Source organism: Pygocentrus nattereri, chromosome 18, assembly GCF_015220715.1.
Source record: "Pygocentrus nattereri isolate fPygNat1 chromosome 18, fPygNat1.pri, whole genome shotgun sequence".
In the NCBI taxonomy this organism is placed as follows: domain Eukaryota; kingdom Metazoa; phylum Chordata; class Actinopteri; order Characiformes; family Serrasalmidae; genus Pygocentrus; species Pygocentrus nattereri.
Window position 1 is genome coordinate 20676488 of NC_051228.1, and position 20240 is coordinate 20696727.

Below are 20240 nucleotides of genomic sequence, written 5' to 3' on the forward strand. Positions count from 1 at the left end.
TATACTCATGGCAGAACAGGGTGATAGTGAAAAAAGTGCACAACACATGTATGTTCAACAGTTTGAGCTACAATACAAAAACGGACCACAGGGGATAAAGTGAGTGAGCGTGAAATGTGAATAAAATTTCCCTTGTGGTCAATAAATATGTATTTAATTTCCTGTCAAAATGGCCATCAAGTGATATTCATTCTTCAGCATCAGGAACAAGCAATTACAACTGAAAATGTCAAATTTGTCAGTATTTATTGTGTCCACTCCACTTTTAGAACAGCTTGCATTCTTTTCAGGTTTTTGCTTTCACCTTTTGAAAGAATGTGTAGAGATATTTTTCCAGTTCAGTCTTAGAAATTGGTTGGATTTACATCTCAGATGTTTCATTGTTGTGTTTCTTCTTTTTTGTCTATTTTCTTTTCTGAGGGCTTCTTGGCAGCTACAAATCCTTTCAGATCCATAGCGATGAGTTGTCTTCTCACAGTGGAAGGATGGACGGAAACACCTGTGGATGTTTTCAGATCTGAAGCACCTTGATGTCCTCCTCTCTCTCAAAGATGAAAGCTTTAGGTGCTGTTTATCCGAAGGGGGCAGTTTTGGTGTCTACCAGGTCTTCCAGGTGGTTGTTAGAAGTCTTATTTTCTCTGTAGCTTTTAATCTCACCTTACTTTGGCTTTCTTCTTCAGTATGCTAGTAGATTATATTATATCTGATCTCCTTTGAAAACTCCTAAAATTGCTGGCCATTTTCACTGGAATATACATATATATTAACATATACAAAGAAAGAGAATTTGAGAGAGAGAGAGAGAGAGAGAGAGAGCATGATGTCACATTTGTGAAAAGTGAAGCTTCTCGACAAGCGGCCAAGTGAGAACAGTGCATTATAGAAACAACAGACAGGAAGAAGGACAAGACTCCTCCCACCATAACACAGGAACCTGGACAAAGCTCTCTCACAACTTTGCTCCGTCCACTCCTCACATTCTTCCTCCATTGATCAGCAGCATTTTCTTTATTACTAACATTCATGTTTTTCCACGTCTGCCGTCCATCCTGATTCAGAGAGGCTTTTCTGAATTCCCTCTGTTTCCTCATCTGCCCTCCTCCGCTGAGCGAGTCTCTGACTTCAGTTTGACGAACTCCTTGGCCACCTCGTCTCCGGAGCGCTGGGACAGGATGCGCATCACTGTCAGGCCTGTGTCATCCATGTGTACCTGCGTCCCCAGAGGGCACCAGCAGGCACAGCTGGCCCTCTGAGCCACGTCCCGCAACTGGATCACCGCGATGCCGACCACACGGTCTGCACGACCAAAGCAGTAATCCTTCACACACACCTGCAGCTCGTAACACTCCGGCCCGTCCTCATTCCCCAGGATACTGTAATTCATACACCGGAACAAAATGTTTTTTTTATAACCCATTAAGGCCAAAACAAAACAGTGGCTGTTTCTGCTGTTTTATCTGGCCTATTTTGTTAATAAAGCGATATCTAAATGCTGTTATTGCATTTATTGTAATAAGAATGTGATACAACAAAGTGGAAAACTCAGAGATATTTAATAAGAAGAGTGCTACACAACTTTCTTTCTAAAAATGATACCCAAAACCAAAAATAATACCTAATACTTACTAGTGCATGACAATGTACATATAAATATGCCATGTATTAAATATCTACACAATTTTGAGCATAATAGGTTAAAAAGCTGAATGTTGTAGTTTTATTGATTCCCCATCACCTTTGAATAAAGTCTTGGTGAAATGGATGTTGCTTTATTGTACTCACAAGTGGAATGTCTCGTTGAATTTTGGTGCCCAGCTGTTGTTCTTGGACTTTGTGGTGAATTTACGTTTCTTGTCGCTGAGATGTGGGCCGATCATGGTGACTTCCACGAAGGGGCGGAACATTCCAGACGTCTGCCACTTCAGATCATTCGCTGCTACAACTGAAGATGTATGAAAAGCAAAGGGATTAGGTTGTTTTGATTACTGAAGACCCATATGTTTACTCAAAATAATAAATGAAAGCTAAAGAAATCATTTTTGCAGTAGTTTTAAACTGCACTGTGACACACGTCTGTCTATGTTTATAGATAACAGTGTCACATTAACCTCGTAGCTCTGGTGTAAAACTTGGCTGATTGGCTACATTTGAGCAAAAAGTGTGACTTCAAATTTCCACTGAACTATACCTTTATCATTGACACCCTACCATCAGGTTTCAAGAAAAAAGCGGCCAACACTCACTCTCAGTGAAGCAACATACAAACTGACAGGTGTATCGGATCCTAATCTTGAGCATTTTCCCTTTATTTTTACAAAATGCACTAAAGTGGTTTTCTTGGGCAGTAGACTCACCTTTGACTGTGACCTTGTGCTCCCCTGTGCCTGGATGGGTGAACAAGTCAATCTGAATGGACACCTCTCCCACAGGGTTATCCACACCTGAGCCTGAAATGAAACACATGCAGGAAGTGACACTTGGAAGCAAAGCATTTAAAAACATGGAGGAGGGAGAACAAAACAAACTGCTCTGGGGTCAGTGTTCAGACTACCGGCATGTCAGTTATTATACAGTTATTGAAAGTCCATGATTCAGTTTTTTTTTCTAAAGTGGCCAGTGAGTGGAAGCACAAGGTCAGTGTTTCTAATAAAGTGGCCCGCAAATGGAAGCACAAAGTAGCTGTTTCCAATAAAAAGGCCAGTGAGTGTAAATACAAGGAGGGTGTGGTACTAATATAGTGGCAGGTGAGTGGAAACATAAGGTACCTGTGTCCAATAAAGTGGCCAGTTAGTGGAAGTACAGGTTGGCTGTGTCCAATAAAGTGGCCAGTGAGTGGAAGTACAAGGTGGCTGTTTCTAAGTGGCCTTGTGAATGGAAGTACAAGGTTGTTGTATAAGTGTCGATGTTTCAAGACTACCACCAACACTCTAGCATACTGTGTTAAGCATCTGTGTTTGCATATTCATTGCATGGCAAATATCAGTTATGTTCACATGTACCAAAAATCAGATTATATGAAAAAGACTTTTGGAGGTAGGCACACAATGCAAGAAAATTAAATTCTGCTTGTTTTTTTTTTTTTTTTTACACCTGTTTTTGCTAAATTTGGATACACAACATATTTAACTGAGTCAAGTTGAGGTATTAAAGGGAACAAGACAAGACAGGCTGTAGGTAAACTGGTCTGCGGTCAGCACCTACCCCTGGTCGGCTGGATTCTCTCATTAAGAGTTATCCTCATCCCCTTCCCACCATGCACTGGGGTAGAAAAAGTGGTGACGAAAGCACGGTGCAGCGGAAGAATGAGAAGCAAGAAGAATAAACAGGACAAGGAAAAAATGAGAGAGCAGAGAAACGAGGCAAAGAACAGACACAAAACAGACACGGTCTGAAATGCCAGATGTTTGCCGTAGAGCAGAAAGGTTACAAACATAACACTGAAATGTCTAAGCACACTAGTGACCTCTGGTGGCCACTCTGGTTGCTGATGAAAGCAAAATAAATGAATGTGTGAATGAATTACCACATATTGACATACAAACTTCTACAAATCTTGAAAATATCTGCAAATAAACAGCTTTGAAAAGCTTGTGTTTGTGCACATGAGCTTACAATAAAGAAGAAAAAGCCTTCAATGAAAAAAAAATATTTAAAAAGCTGTACATGTGTTTGGATATAATGTGCAAATGGATAGAATAAAACTAATTCCATCTCCCTGCTTTCTTTCTGAGTATACAATCACCCACATGTCCGGCTGGAAGACCGACTGCTGAGCCCTCCTGCTACCCACTTCAGACCAGCTGCCCACGCCCCAGCTGCCACCACCGGCCTTGGACGAGCTGCCCACCCTACACTGATGTTCTCATAGACTCCTAGTTATTCCTAATACCAATATTACTGCTATTAATATTAGTAATATAATCACTTGTAGGTAGTTTGACCAGAGGAGGATGGGTCCCCCCTGGTGAGCCTGGTTACTCCCAAGGTTTCTTCCTCAGTTCTGAGGGAGTTTGTCCTTGCCACTGTTGCCCCTGGCTTGCCCACCGGGGGGTTTCTGTACATTCTTACAGTCCTGTTGAAACTTCGTCTTTTCCGAAATTCTGTAAAGCTGCTTTGTGACAACATCCGTTGTAAAAAACGCTATTCAAATAAATTTGATTTGATTTGATGTGTTTTGGAAAAGAAAAACAGCTGATATGTAATAGAAGACATTTTTATTTCTCTAATAAAGATGAAATTAATCATAATAAAGCACTGTCATTTCTTATATGTGTAAAGTCCACTCGCAACATTGTAGTGGTCTATAACACATAGCAAAACCTCATAAGAGAGGCAGAAAAGAGAGTGAGATAGACTGTGATCAAAAGTGAGGAGTGAGTAAGAGAGAGAGAGACACAGAGAGAGAGAGAAACAGAGACATATCAGAGTCGTACCCTGTGCATGCTGCGTGGTGACGAAGGTTTTGATGAGCGTGTCGGTGGTCTGTGTGTAGAGGGACAACGCATGGCGGAGTGAAGAAAGCTCTGAACTTTTCTCCAGAAAGGCCTTCTTCAGTCCATTCCCTCCAGCATGGAAATATTGCTGAAAAGGAGAGAACAAGACTCAAAAAAGCAATAGTAGGACAAAAAGCATCTAAAACAATGACAGTACTGCTCCCTATTAATGCAAATGTAGGTAATCGGCCTGTACGCCTGGTGTCTGCGGACTGCTTCTACAGCTTTACAAAAGTTTCATGATATCTGCTACTGCTGTTTTTAACTATGTGACATAGTTTTGGCCCTTTTTAAATAAAAGTGGTTCTTCACTGAATCCATGGGGTCCTGAAGCCAATCCACAATTTTGCTGTGACTCCGCTCCCAATCCCAGGTATTCAGTCTCCTTAGGTGCAACTCATTTTCAGTTGCACACATTGTGAATTAGATTCATTTTCTCATGACGCATCTTAATTTCAGACAGAGCTCAGAATCCTTCCTTGACTCTGTAACAATAACTATATAGAACCCTTCTCAAAAGGATACGTAAGATTTTCCGAGTATCACGATGCAATGGGATCTACATAGAACCATTTTCTTTACTAAAGAACTCTTGAAGAACCATCTTTTTAAGAGCGTACAATAAAATAACACTTCACTCTGGTGGTTAAACTCCATCCAGAAAGCCAGCTAAGAAAGTTTATATATAGTATATTTTGAAATAATGAATGTAGTTGCATGTATGTAATGTAAATGTAATTAGCTCTAATGGTTTCTGATACCTTTATAGTGTCCAGCGCTACATCCATTACAGCACACTGCTTCGGTGTGAGGCTTTTGGCCTCCCCAGACATGTGATCCTGCAGTCACAAACCAAACCTCACATTACAACCTGCAATATTGATAATTTAATATTCAACTGGTCATCATCTGAGCACTGAAATGTTACAGATAAACTGGAGTTTGATATACAGTTGGCTCATTTACTGTGAGACTGCGCTGTGACTATGAGTCAGATACTTCACACTACATTAGAGTGATACTTTTCCAGCAACCTCTAAACTTTTCCTGATTTTTTCATAATTTTCCAGTGCACACATTACCTAATATGGATTAATGTGTGTTTCCAAATGTATTTTTTCAAAAGTGAAGTGATCAATCAATCCGAAACAGTACCTTAAGTTTTGAGAGCTGGCCCAGGTCTTTAGCTGCTGAAAATATTGTTCCCTGAAAAAGAGAGAGAGAGAGAGAGAGAGAGAGAGATATTGAGAGAGATTGAGAGAGATATTGAGAGAGATTGAGAGAGAGGAGAGAGAGCATAGAAAGATCAACACAGTGTGAGGAAATTACTTTTCAGAAACCACATGAAATAAGTCTAAAACTAAAAACAAACCAAAAAAAAAGAAACCAAATAAAACAACAAATAGAAATCAAAACAAATCAAAACCAAAAAAAATAACCAAACAATACAAAACAAATCCAAATCATATAAAAAAACATAATAAACCAAAGCCAAACCACAATCAAAACAGAACCAAAACTAAACAAACTAAACAAACAAAACGAAGCCAAACGAAACCAAACAAAACCATGACTGTATGTGTGCGTGTGTATATACGTATGTGTGTGTATGTGTGAGTCTTACGAAGGTGTCATTGCTCTGCGGCAGAACGATGGTTTTCTCCAGGCTATTCATCACGATCCTCCACAGCTCCTTCAGCACACGCTTCAGAACCGTCTTCTCACACACCGACGCAAACAGCATCAGACTGTACACACACATGAGCACACACACAGGGTCATGTGTCAGGATTAACACTAACTCAGTCAGGTTCTACCAAATCCAGACATCATGTGAAGAACTGATAGCCCAGTTCATTCAGGTTCCTTTAGATTCAGATTTGAGGTAAATGTTTTGCTTCATGCAGGAGCAGCTTTGACTCACTTCCCGTCCAGGAAGTCCATGAGTGGCCGCAGCACGTTGTCCGAGTCAGCCTCCACCAGGTTGCGGCTATTGGCATTGACTGGACCTTTGATTTGGTAAAGCAGACTGGCCATCTGCCGCGTACACTCATCAATACGGCTCTGGAAACTGCAGAGGCACAGAGATGTCAGCTAATAATAACTGTTATTACAACAACAACAACAACAACAACAACAACAACAATAATAATATCTTTAATGAAAAAGCATCTTTCATGCGATAAAATGTATATCAAACTGCTTTACAGAATAATGTTTAGAAAGTATAAACAATCAAACAACAAAGAACAATAAAAGAAGCTAAACCTAACAAGAAAAAAACCTAAACAAAAAAAAAATGAAATGTAGGAGAAAAACAATGAAGTGTAAAAGTGCTGCACAAGAAGCAGGAAAAAAAGAAAGAAAGAAAGAAATTCTAAGTAAATAGGAAAAGAGAAAGAAAGAAGGATATTCTATGTAAAGAAAGAAAAGAACTAGTTGAAATGAAAATGTATGAGAGGGAAACAAAGTCCAGTTAATGTGCAATCAACACTTAGAAATATTAACCTTTTAATCTAAACTGTACTTCATTACTGTACTTTACAATAGACAGTTCACTAAAGCTAAAGTCTATTTCTGAACTTAAGTTGAAACAAATTATTTACTTCATTACTAAATGACCACCTCACTTAAAAATATGTGGACAAAATCAACCTTTTAAAGCTTTTTTTAAAAAAAATAAATTCAATGTTTATAGTTCAGAGTATTCAGATGATTGAAGGACAGTGACTCACTGGCTCACGTAACTGCTGTTTATTAGATGGGTGATACAGAGCTGTGGTCACTCACGATAAAGTGATAATGGACTCACGTGTTTGCAAATGTGGAGCTCAACTCATCCAGCACATTGTTCAGCTTCACCTGCAGCTCATTCAGGATGTCACTGGCTTCTGAGTCCATCTGCATACATAGGCACACACATATACACTCACATGTACTCTTATCATTCAGACTACAGGCCGACATCTGTATTCCTACTAGGACTATCATTGCCATTCAAATTAAAACAGCAGTGATTAACATATACATTTTCAACAAATCTGCACAAGATTAGACGGCAGCTGTATGATAATGATGCATATTTTAAATTCTCAAAATCTCTCTATAGTATTATCTCATTCACATTTAATGGCAATTATTCACTCACCCAGCATTTAATGGCATTTTCATTTGCTTGGGTTTTATTATCAGTGAAATTGTTGAATAAAGTCAATCTTTGTTGCTTCTTCCCTGATTCCTTATTCCTTATTGTTCATTATTCGACAATTGAATCATTAGAATACTTGATTACTAGTGTGACAGTCCTAATTCCAACTCAGGTTTCAAAATCTCCATGCTGTCCCATTTCACCCAGCGCTGTTTCATCACAGCTGCACCAGTGATTCTTTTCATTCACACGTCAGAACACATAAACCTGGTGTGACTGAAAACAGTAGAGCACAGCGCTCCCCCCAGTCAGCGGTAAACCCCTCTGGCACAGATAAGACCCGAGGAAAAGAAACTCCAATCAACACACATTAGGTTAATGATTCATCTGCTGTTAAACACACATGCCTTGTACCGGACAGCCTGCTCAAACCCACCTTTTTACTGCCAGACACCACCTTCAGAAAAAGAAAAGTAAAGACACATATTTAATAACTCATTCACTGCCATATTAACACCATGATCTCCTTCTCTACAATCAACTGGAGAGGGACAGCAGCGATCCAGGGGTAGAATCATGATTTTTAGTGGCTGAAAAAGGTAGTTTGAGTTTGATTTCTGTTGTTTTTGCAAAATGTCTGCATAATTAAATAGTTTAGATGTAAACAGTCATTCAGAGTGGTTTGGTGTGAAATGCTCTGTTCTGGAGAAACTTAGAGTCAGAATTGTTCACAGTGGTGGTGATAGGAACCAGATGTCCACCTCTAAAAGCTCTGCCACAGATAGCCATTACATGAAATGGTTACACATGAATACACTGCCTGATGTCTGACTCACTGTTTTCCAAAAGTTCCGAGAAGGATTTGGCCTAAAATTTGTTTTTTTTTTTTTAAATCTGTTACTGGTGGAGGCATACATGCAGGATGTTATGAGGCAAAACAGTCCTCAAAGTATTCATTTATTTTCAGATTTATCACTACTTTATTTTACCATCATCAACATTACACATAAAATCCAGAAGACTCATGTAAGTTCACTGGTGGTTACAGAGAGTAAATAAAACAATATTTGCGTTGAAGTCATGGTGTCCCCTGGTTCCTATCACCACCACTGTAAAGGAATCTGAGTCTCTATAATCAGCCATTTCACACCAAACCACTCTTTTCACTTCTCAAGTTCTGAATTGTGCAGTCATTTAGAAAAACTGGTAGACCACCAATTTTTCAAAATTTCTGCCTAAAATACAAAACTGCTAAGATGCTCCGTTCTGAAGATACTTCATTCATGAAGAAAGCTGTTACTATAGAGTCTTTCTGCATACTGGTCCAAGACAAGAAAGAGCGTAGGTGATTAGCTCAGAACACATCTGATTGGCCTGCATCACTGCTGTTGCAGTAACTCTTCTCAGCCTTATCTGACGCAGTGTTTCCACTGGAGAGTGTTGGTAACTGCATTTATCATTTATTTCTTCTTTTTTTTAATCAGGTCAGTTTGACTACCAGAAACCATCTATAATAAAGGCCATTAAGGGAGATGAATACCTATGTAATTCAATACAGCATTTTAAAAGAAGGGATATGTCACAGAAGGTAAAACGACATGAAATGGGGACGTTTCTGTGTTTTTATCCCTAAAACCTTGAACTCACCTGCTTCTCATGCTCAGTGTTCTTAGGCTAATCACAGAGCAGCAAGAAAGAGAAAAGCGGGTCATGTTTTCCCTTTTGTGTTGCTATTTTAATTTCATCGCATCTACTGCAAGAGCCTGCACTTCAATTTCTCTCATATCTACATAACAGGGTTTATAGAAACAGCTCTGGCCACAAATGTGTTCTTTCATAGATACTGTTGCTAGATTAGACAAGCTTTACGTTCAGTCCAATTAGAAACTGTACTACTCAGTAATATGTAAATGAATAACCATGTAAAGAATGATTTACTAACTGTTAACACTGCATTTCATACATGTGAAAATGTCAGGATAGATCAGATATTTTATATTTTATTTATTTGCTCATGTAATTGAGCTAAAATTAGCATGGTGGCAAATGTTTCTAACCTACCTTCTTTTCAATTCAAGTGTTCTTTAGCCAAAAAAAAAAAGGGTTCCATATAGAACCATGAACACCCAAGGAGCCCTTTGCATGATTAAAGGGTTCTCTGCATTGTTAAAGTGGATGGAAAATGTGTTCTATATGGTTCTATACAGAACATTTTTAAAAAGGGTTCTATATAGCACTAAAGGGTTCTTCTATCATTACAAGCTTGACAACATAACAGTAGAATAACCCAGAACAACATTATCTAGCAATCTGAACAACCATTTCATGATGCAAAGGACCCGTTAATTATAAATTTACAATTATATTAATTATATATCTTTGAGTGTTCACTGTTCTAAATAGAACCATTTTCTTCACTAAAGCACCCTTGAAGAACCTCTTTTTAAGAGTGCACAACAACACAGTCAAGCATTTTCAACAGGAAAGTAATTTAGCAGCTCTAAAAACAGCACTACAATTTCTCATTATGTTGAATAGCTGTCAATATTCTGCAAAGACTGAATAAACAGCTAACAGCTTCAGTCCCATAAAGAGGAACATTTTTTGCCCCAAAGTGCTAACAACATAAATGCACCCTTAAGGTCTTAAGGTCCAATTGTGCACCTTAAATGAGTTTTTAAGGTGCATTACATTTACCTTCTCAGTGAAAAGGTGCATATTTGACCTAAAAAAGTTTTTAACATAGAACAACAAAATAAAACACTTGGAGTGAAGGCAGGACTCACACGTTTTAAACACTTCAAACAAAGGACTGTATTGGAATATGGCACAATTATGTTCTCTGACCGGCCCTGAAGACGTCCTTTTGAGGTCACAATGACAGTATTCGAACCAAAAAGAAGTAAGATTAAGTGCCGTTTATTTCTGAGAGTGAACTATGAAAGGACACATTTGTGGGCAGAGCACAGAAAGGTGAATCTGCCTGTAGTATAAATGTATCAAGCCATCATCTAAAGGTATCTAAAAACAAACAGATCATCCTGATAAATAAAATCCCAATCCCATTTCTTATTTTTACCCCTTGGTTTCAAGCGTCACTTTGCCCCTTGAAGCTGAATTACAAGGGTTAGCAGTTGAAATATTGCCTGTGAAATGGGACGCTCAAATAAAAAGAACATCACTTCATTATCAGGCTACCAGCACTGCTCTGTAAGCGACCCTGCCAGTCTGCAGAGGAGGGTAAAGTTCAGCAACCTCACTGCTGGGCTTTAGCTACATTTAGAGCATCATATTTCTTCATATCAGTGATATGAAGCTGAAGTCAGTCATTTCTTATTTACTTTTTAAAATTTTCCCATTCCACCTTAAACAATGCAGCAGTTCTATGCACCAGAATGCTGCACGGGAAATTCGGCATCAACATCAACAAACTTCTAATGATTTTTAAGCTTGTTATGAAGAAAAGGACCATAACATATTAAAATGACATTAAACTAAGATAAAACAATGGTCATCCTATTTTTGACAGAGAAAATACTCACATCTGTGGGTTTCTTTGGTTGCTTGCTCAGCGATCTTGCACGTTTTTTTTTTTTTACTCGTAACACTCTGTTCGGAGTGAGTCTCTGAAACCCTCAATATGAAGGACCATGTAGCCCTAACACTTTGCCCTACCCCTCTATCTGAACAAAAATTGGGACACCCTACCCCTAGACGTGAACACGCAAAACAGAGGGCTAAGGGCTAAGTGGTACGGGCGAGGGGATAAATGGGACTGGGCCTTCAATAACAATGTCGAAACAAACATTAGTTTCTGGTTCACTGAACTAAAGTAAACCACAGTGGACGAATCCTAATTAAAAATGTAGAGCATAATTTTAAACACATCCCAGGTAATGACCTCTAGAGCACACGTTGATAAAAAATGAGGATATGGGGCCAGAGCTGTATAATGATTTATAGTATTTATCAGAATTTTATTTCAGAGCGTTAAAGTGAACCCACCTTCTCTTTATCAGTCTTTTGAAAACAGAAAAGCGAACACGGAGACAAGGTTATATGGGGGAGAACTGGACATATTTGACCTTTGTAATGTCCATATAGATAAATTATTTTTGATGTATGCTTAGAATTTGTCTGTATGTCTATCTAAGTTTATCTGGTTACATTAAGTTAATCAAAGTATACAAACCCACCTTTTCCTCATCAGTCTATTGAAAAAAGAGAAAGCAAAGAAAATGAACCAACCAACTAAGGATGGGTGAAAACCATAACCTTTAGCATTGTATAAACCTAGTGCACATACAAAATCAACAACCTACAGTGTTTCTGACAAAAGATAAATCTGCCGATCAGCGATTGTGTTATGTCTTCTGCATGTGCACACCAGCGCTAAAGGCACTAAACAGACAGACTAATAGAAAGTGGCTTGTGGGTAACCAGACAGCAGTAAACAAATATACTGAGCGAGTTAGTTTGTGAATGGTTTGGCACAGATGGATCCAAACCTAACCCTGACATTCACCCTGGCTAATGGCTACCTCAGAGCACAATGTGAAGGTTGAATTCAGGTTGCACTGGGGGAACTCATACTGGATGACTGGTCCAGTATGGTGAATGGAGAGTATGAGGGGAGAGTGGGTGTTAGAGTTGTACACGTTTAAAAAATAGTTTGGCAAAATCTAATTTACACGTAGAGAAAATGTGGATGGTCAAACAAGACAAGTTTGGCGTCTGAAGCTTGCTTCTTTAGCTTTGTACTGAGAAGAAAAGCAATTAGCATTGTGCTGACTGCTAAATCACCACAGCCTTAGATTATGTCAATTATGCCAAGTAATCTCTAATAGACCTGTGGAAAAGTTACAAAACTATGTCTAAAATTTAGGTTTTGAGATTGTTGCTGCTATTGTTTTTAACTATACTATGTACTTTCATCCATGTCTGGAGCAAACAGTGCACACACGCAAGTCTATTAGAGATACTGAACAACTCCATGCAGTTGAGTGTGTAGTATGAGTAACGTCTTCATAAACTTCCAATACTTGTTAGCCACATTAGCTTTGTAGCTTCAGTCAGGGAGCAAATTTCACTTTCATGTCTCACTTTTAAAATCTGCTGTGTGTTCTAGTGTGAATACCATAGGGGTCTATGAGATTTGCAAATCTTCGTATTCTTTTTTTATTTACATTTTACATTTTACACAGCATCCCAACATTTTGGGAATGGAGGTGGTAGAGGAAAGGTTGAGAACAAATTGGATTGATGATTTTTGATAGTATTTTTTTTTAAACTGACACTGCTTTATCTGGTTCTACTTCATCATTCATCAGAAAAAATATTCTGACATATTGCGTATCGCGACAAAGTTTTATGATGACATTGCCCACCTATTACATAACCTGTGTAATATTAAAATAAAACGTTATATTATAATATACTTTTTTAATTTGCTTTGGAGTTAAAGTCTTCAGTAGGGAGGGCAGAGCCCCCCAGTAAAGCTTATGCAGGAAAAACTAGACAACCAAACTTCCGACACCAAACATATCTTTACTGATTCACTACAGATTTGAAATCCTGATTTTTTTACCAAACTATTGTTTAAATCAACAAAACACAACAGATGAGGATTAAATTGACGCTGCTTGTCAAACAACAGAGAACAAGTACAGTTCAGACAAGACGCACTGTGGCAGCGGGACCAGGATGGTGTTTGTGTGCGTGTAAGGACGGCTCTTTGTGTGGTAGAAGAGGGAGATGGAACTGAGATCATAATGATAACTTCAGACCACAAATAAGGAAAATATCAATCTACTCCGTGCCAAAAACAAACCTTAGCCAGCTCCTCCCCTTCCTCCTCCTCATCCTCACTGTCACAGAACTGAGAGATGGAGGGAGGAGACAGAAAACACAGTTCTGTCAGCCTGCCACTAGAGAGCACTCTATACATGCTGCTCAAGGAAAAGCAATACAACTCTATTCTGTCTGCTTCCATTACTTGCCACTGAAGAGAAATCAGACCATGTATTTGTGCAGCAGAGGGCAGAGTGAAGACCGTAGACTACTCGCTCATGTTTCATCTCAAATTTCAGCCCAAACCCGAAGCTATAAATTTACTGCCCAGCAAAAGTTTAAGGTCTGCTTAAACAGAATTTAATATATGAATTGTCTCTCTGTTACTTTTCACTTAAAGTGGAAGTCCATCAATTTTTTTGTATCCATTACAAAACAAAGTAATTCAGAGTGGTTTGAGGTAAAATGCTCGAATCTAGAAAATTGTTCACAGAGGTGGCGATGGGAACCATATGCTGGAGAGTTTAATGGCTCTTAAAGTTCTTGCAGAAGGTTAGAACATGAAATGGTCATAAACACCCTGCTTGATGCATAAGACAACGCTTATTAATCAGGTTTTACCTAGAACATATTTTTAAAACACTATAATAGTGCAGGGGTACATGCAGGCTTTTGTATACCAAAATAGCCCCCAACGAAAAACCATTACATATAAACATTTTCCTATTACCACCACTGTAAAGAAATCTGAACCACTCTGAATCACTCTGTTTACATCCTCAAATACCAACTTACAAGGACAAACTCAGTGGAATTACCTTAGAAAAGATACCTGTAAATGGTTGTTAGCATAAAACAGCTCTGTGCTAATCCTTCAGGAGGATTTAGCTTCAACACATGGCCTTGTTTTGCCTCAATTATGACAATTTATTTCATACTAGAACTGTCTTGGCCCAAAGGTGGTTTAAACATCTGAAAGGTTTAAGCGCTGTTGGGCCTTTAATATGGTCAAAATGGTGCAAGCTGAAAAAGAAAGTCGCCATATTTGTATTAAGAACAAAGCTGGTGTCCCCACAGTTTTAACAGGTGTGCTTCTTTCCTTTCTAAATATACTGTCTTAGACAAGTAGCAGTTTTATAGTTGTATGCATACATGTATACACATGGATGCATATCTGCTGTTATCGACACACCCACCTTAATAGCACGGCTGTCATGCTACAAAAAGGAAGAAAAGAAAGACCACGAATGATGAGTTTACACTAAATTATTCAATAGACACAGTACTGTGCAAAAGTCAAACACCTTAGCAAACTGTTTAAAATTTTAGCAGTGAGAATGCATAGAAACACTATATACCACTAGAATAAATGCAAATAAACATACAGACAGTAAAAAGTAACAATAAAATTTAATTTAAAAAAAATGCATGCTGAGTAGGAGAACACAGGTTTGGTTCCAAATTTCTCCTGGACACCTCCAGCAATTATATGAATTTATTAAATTCCATCAGTAACACATTTCATTGGATGAAAACTACAGAACACCGTGAACTACTATTTACTGTATTAATGTTTATTCATGTTTATTCTAACATTAGCGTGTGTTTAGAGATAAACAGCTTTTTCTCAGGTCGGTTACATTTTTGCACAGTACTGGATAAAACATTTGTTTATTATTCTACATAACAATTAATTCATTGCAACCTTTGCAAACATTAATTGTGACAATGACACCCAGCCATTTGAGATCACGCCACTGTCAAATTTCTCCACTTTATAAACCAGTTATTGAAATTTCTTCCAGCATTTTAATGAAAAACAAAGCAGGAGGAGAAATGAAAGCGAGCATTCTCCGCTGATATGAAATCCCGTCACTGTGTGTGTCTCTCAGCCTCCAGAGTGTGGACACACACTCCAGTTCACTAATCCCACTGTAATCAGCCCCCAACACAACCTTCACACACAGCTTAAACTGTAGCTTTCTTTCTCTCTGACACACACACACACACACACACACACGCACACACACACACACACACACACGCACACGCACACACACACGCACGCACACACACACGCACACACACACGCACACACACACGCGCACACACACACGCACACACTCTCCTCAATCATCAGAACTGACTGATTATATTTCATAGCTTATATTTTTTACATTTTAGATTTTATAGCTAGCTCATAGCCAAGCTCCCCGCAAAAAACGTCACCTTGCATGTTTAAGGTGGATGTAAATTCAGGCTGCTGCAGATGCTGTTACATGAGGATGATTGGACTATAAATGCCTGCATTGTGTGCGTAGGGATTCATAAGCTGTTTTTCACAGCTTCAAATTTTTTTTTAAATTGCTTCCCTGTTTTTTTTTTTTTTCAGAAATTGGTTGTGAAGGACCTGAGTTGACCTCTAGAATTAAATCTTGCCCGGAAGTGAAGTAATCTCTATTCACAAGCTGTGAAACATTCCGGCAGTCCCTGTCTGTTAGCTTTATCTTTCTGCAACAATTCTAACGAGAACTGTCTGTAGATTTTTGCCACTGCTGGTAGACCTGTATGACTATGTTTCAGCACACCTGCAAATTCAGCTTCTTCCTTCACACTGTCCAAATGCAATCAGTACTTTTTGCCAATCATTAACATCTGTTACGCAACCCATTTTCCACATATTAAACTCATTCACTGCACTGTACTACCTCTCAATCCATGAATCTCATCTCACCACCCCAGGCATTTACAGCCTGAACATCCTCATGCAACACCATCTGCAGGAGGCTGAAAAACATGCAAGTTGACTCTCTTTTTCATCCGGAGAGCTCAATATATTCTTATTTGAGATTAGATTTTTTACAAGAATATTGTTATTTATTTAAACCCAAAGCATTAATAGAGATAGTAGTAAGTTATACTACCATCATTAAGTAATATACACAATATCATAATTTATATAGTACTTTCTATTGGGAGGTGTCCCAACCCTAACCTCAAAAGTTATTTATTTTTTTCCACATACAAATCCTCTCTGTTTTTGTCGGTTTGTATCACACTGTGTCAACATTTCTCAATTGATACAACACAAAAAATGTCCCAAAATCACTTACTATAAAAGCTTTATATTAACTTGCGATTAACAGCTTTTCCTCTAGCTTTTCATATAGTAAAGACACCATTTTGGCAATACAAGGTTTTGCTCTGATAGCAACGATATGCTACAAGCTATTGCAACGATCTACATACAGTACCAGTTAAAAGTTAGTGCTCACCTACTTAGACAGATTTCCACCATTTAGAATAATACTGAAGACATCAAAATGATAAAATAACATACATAAAATAACACAGCTTCATGAGGATCGACCTGAGATGCTTTCCAAAAGGACTGAAAAAGATCCACTTACAATCTCACTGTACTTGCTGCTAAAAACTACTTGCTGGGGTACCAATCCAATATTTTTATTCAGAATCTGTATACCTCAAATGACTTGTTGTTAAGTGAAGAGTTCATCCAAAACACATTGTATTCTGTGAAGTGATGAAACACGCCTCTCTATCTGAGTCTGATGAACGAGTCTGGGTTTAGTGAATGCCAGGAGAACGTTACCTGACTGACTGCAATGAGCGAACTAAAGTTTGGTGGAGGAGGGATAATGCCATGGGATTGTTTTTCAAGGGTTAGTCTAGGCACCTTGACTAGTGAAGGGAAATCTTAATGCTCCAGCAGAAAGGACATTTGGTCAATTGTATGTTTCCAACTTTGTGGAAACAGTTTGGGGGATGACCCTTTTCTGTTCCAGAATGGCTGTGTCCCAGTGCACAAAGCAAGGTCCACGAAGGCATGGCTGAGTGAGTTTGATGTGGGAGAACTTGATTGGCCTGCACAGAGCCCTGACCTCAGGCCCATCCAACACCTGTCATGAAAGCTTCTGTAGGTGTAATGTGTAGGTGCCCCAATACTTTTGTCCATATAATGCGTGTATCCTGATGTTTTGGAATGACACGCTTCCCTTTTAGAGCAGCTGTAAGAAATGGTTTCGACAGTGGATGAGTCATGCCTAATCAAACTCGATCTGTTTAATGAGGTCAGTAAAGGCCTCAATGCCAATCCAGTGTACTGGATCAGCGCATCACTAATGCAAATGTTTGACTGGTACTGTAACTACAGATATTTCATAACTAGAACTAATTGTAGTGAGGAGCTCCATATTCATGGAGAAATTAAGTTTATCTAAAGTCCACTTCAAACTATTCTACAAGCACTTTGCTCTTACTAAACCCATCCCAGGTACCTTCTCCTCCTCTGCAGTCACCTGCCAACCATAAAGGCAAAGAGAGTTGACATCATGACAAAGACAATATAATGTCTAAATGAGCCATTAGCACAGAGAATTATTTTCATCTAACTGAAACGTGACCTTTGCTAATGGTTTAAGTGGCCATCTTTATCTTTCGGAGACACAATTAGAATTAATGAGACTTTCACTCACACCCACCTCTACTTCTTCCTCCTCCTCAGGGTCCACTATCTCATCCAGCTTCAATATGGAAGAGAACACCACTGTTTAAATCCACAGCTAGTATTTAGACTGAAGGGTTCTGCACTAAATACTCCTCTACTCTTAACAGGAGCTTCATTGTTTCTTCTACTTCTAAAAGGGAAATTAAAGAGGCATCTACACATACACACTGCAGCTTGTCTCTAAGAGACTATCGTAACATACCCTTGCCTCCTCTGTGGCAATCTGAGAATAAAAGATGCAAATACTAGATTTTAGATCAGATAGAGTTTAGATTGCAGATTAGTTACGATCAGCATATCAGTGATAGTTGTATCATGCATTCATTCTCTCAAATCTTTGATAAACTCCAAAACCATTTGACCTCTGAAGATGATAGTGATTCAGTGAGGAGTGGAAATGTTTCACACAATGTTCTTACACCACACCCATCCACCCATCCCTCTACCTGCAGACAGCTGGGTACACATACTTCTTACACCGAGAGAAAACCAGAACATAGAACGTGAGTCGCAGCAACAGCCAAGACAGATACTGCACTTTCAGCGTATAGAGGCATTTATCTGTCTTTTCTCAGGACAAACTTGTCCTCCACGCTGTGTTCTTCCTACCTGTTTGGCACCCATTGACTCGAACATCTTCTCAAGCTGAACGCGCAGCTGCTGCACGTTATTCATCAGGACACATGGCTGGAGGAGAGGAAATAGAGTTGAAGTAGGAAATGACTTAAGACAAACTCACAGAAAAAGCAAAAACAGAAAATCTAAATGGTCCTGTAGTAGACTGACTCACAATCTTCTCTTTGTCGCAGTAGGAGGGAAAGCTTTTTTTCAGAATGGCGCTGTACTGTAGGAGCACTTTGGCAATGGTCTGATGGGGAAAACATAAAAACAGACAAAATACCACTTAAAATGCCATATGTAGTTAAGAAATTCTGGTTCAGGCGAATCTCAAGTGGATCTGACCTACTGGCTTTTTGCCAGATCAGAGTCGTGTCAGCATCTGGTTGAATGTCGCAGGTTTGTCTAATGTCCTTCATAGAAGCTGTGAAATAGATTTACACAACCGATTTTTTTATTGTTTAACTGCTGCAGCAGCTCAAAGTACTTGAATGCATCTGCTGACCAGTGCAGTAAGAAAAAGCCATCAATCTGACCAAAAGGAACATCTAAGAGAAAAATCTGAGAGAGTGGTGACCAATTTATCTATAAAGTCCTGGCGTGGCTGCAGGTTTTCACTCGTAACAAAGCAGGGGATTAGATTAGCACTTGTTCAGTGACTGACACTGAATTATTTGATGAGGAGAACCAGAAGAGCTCTAGCTTGCTGTTTAAGAAAACCTGCAGCCACACCAGCTCTTTGTGGATAAGATTGTCTTACATTATCACTCTGTAATTATTTTTGGTCAAAATTTTGGCTGTTTTTCCTTTCTCAAAAACTGCTTTTTTGCTTTACATTTTCAGTGGTTTCAATCCCCAATACTAAGCTAAACTAAACTTCTAAATTGAGAGTTTTCAAATCAGCAGGGCAATCAAAACATCAGTTTGTTAGAAGAGGCATGACTGAAACCATTTCAGTGAAAGCTGGATGCTGAAGCAGCATTTGCCCAAGCGAGTGTCTAACAAACCACTGAAACTCCCGCTGCTTCTTCTGCATTATCAGTCATAAACGGCTGGAAATCGCTCTGCTAAAGTCTTCGCGTTCCTGATAAAGACTCCTGAGGGAACATCCCATCTCTGCAGAAATGCAGGGACTGAGTGAGCCAAGCCTGTCCCTGGGGCCGGCTCCAGTTTGACAGATAGAGCCGCATTAGGCTTTTTCATTTGATTACAGAAGAATCTCGTTCTTTTTCAGACAAGTATTTCAGTCCCATTTATATTCCTCGACCGCTTTTTCCACCAATGATACCATTTGTGGAGGTCAAAACTGGGCAAGCTCACTCTAAATGCAGATCAGACCCAAACTTAAGTGAAATATCGGGACATATTCATCATACAGGACTCTATGTCTAATGAAATTACACAAAGCATAAAAGCAAAGGATGGCACAGGTCAGGGGTAAGTGTGCTCAGTGCTGCCTGGCTTTACCTTGGCAAAGCGGCGGCTGTAGTGGGCCATGACTTTGGGGTCCGGGCAGTCCAGTTTCTTTATGATCTCAAAGCTTTGGTTTAGCTGTGTGAACACATCCACCACTGAACAGGAGAATAGAGCATGCTCTGATGTCTGCTGGAACTGCAGGAGAAAAGAGGAAACATCATTCTACTGGTAGTGATGAGACCACAAT

The 20240-nt window shown here is 39.0% G+C and overlaps 1 protein-coding gene across 5 annotated transcripts in view; it reads right to left on the reverse strand.

Moving 5' to 3' along the window:
* Positions 1-1087: 1087 nt before the first annotated feature.
* unc13bb (unc-13 homolog Bb (C. elegans)) overlaps positions 1088-20240 on the reverse strand; it is a 162822-nt gene continuing 143669 nt past the window's right edge. For 2 of the 5 annotated variants that reach the window (XM_037547066.1, XM_037547065.1), the window contains exons 29-43: positions 20045-20188; positions 18750-18827; positions 18569-18646; positions 14628-14648; positions 8078-8098; positions 7306-7394; positions 6418-6564; positions 6118-6241; positions 5649-5699; positions 5255-5332; positions 4434-4581; positions 3202-3258; positions 2355-2447; positions 1783-1942; positions 1088-1373 (exon numbers count right to left, since the gene is read on the reverse strand). In XM_037547066.1, coding sequence (XP_037402963.1) covers positions 1088-1373; positions 1783-1942; positions 2355-2447; positions 3202-3258; positions 4434-4581; positions 5255-5332; positions 5649-5699; positions 6118-6241; positions 6418-6564; positions 7306-7394; positions 8078-8098; positions 14628-14648; positions 18569-18646; positions 18750-18827; positions 20045-20188 — 1575 coding nt within the window. The remainder of the gene's footprint in view (positions 1374-1782; positions 1943-2354; positions 2448-3201; positions 3259-4433; positions 4582-5254; positions 5333-5648; positions 5700-6117; positions 6242-6417; positions 6565-7305; positions 7395-8077; positions 8099-14627; positions 14649-18568; positions 18647-18749; positions 18828-20044; positions 20189-20240) is intronic. The other 3 variants (XM_037547063.1, XM_037547062.1, XM_037547064.1) reach the window with 2 other exon arrangements.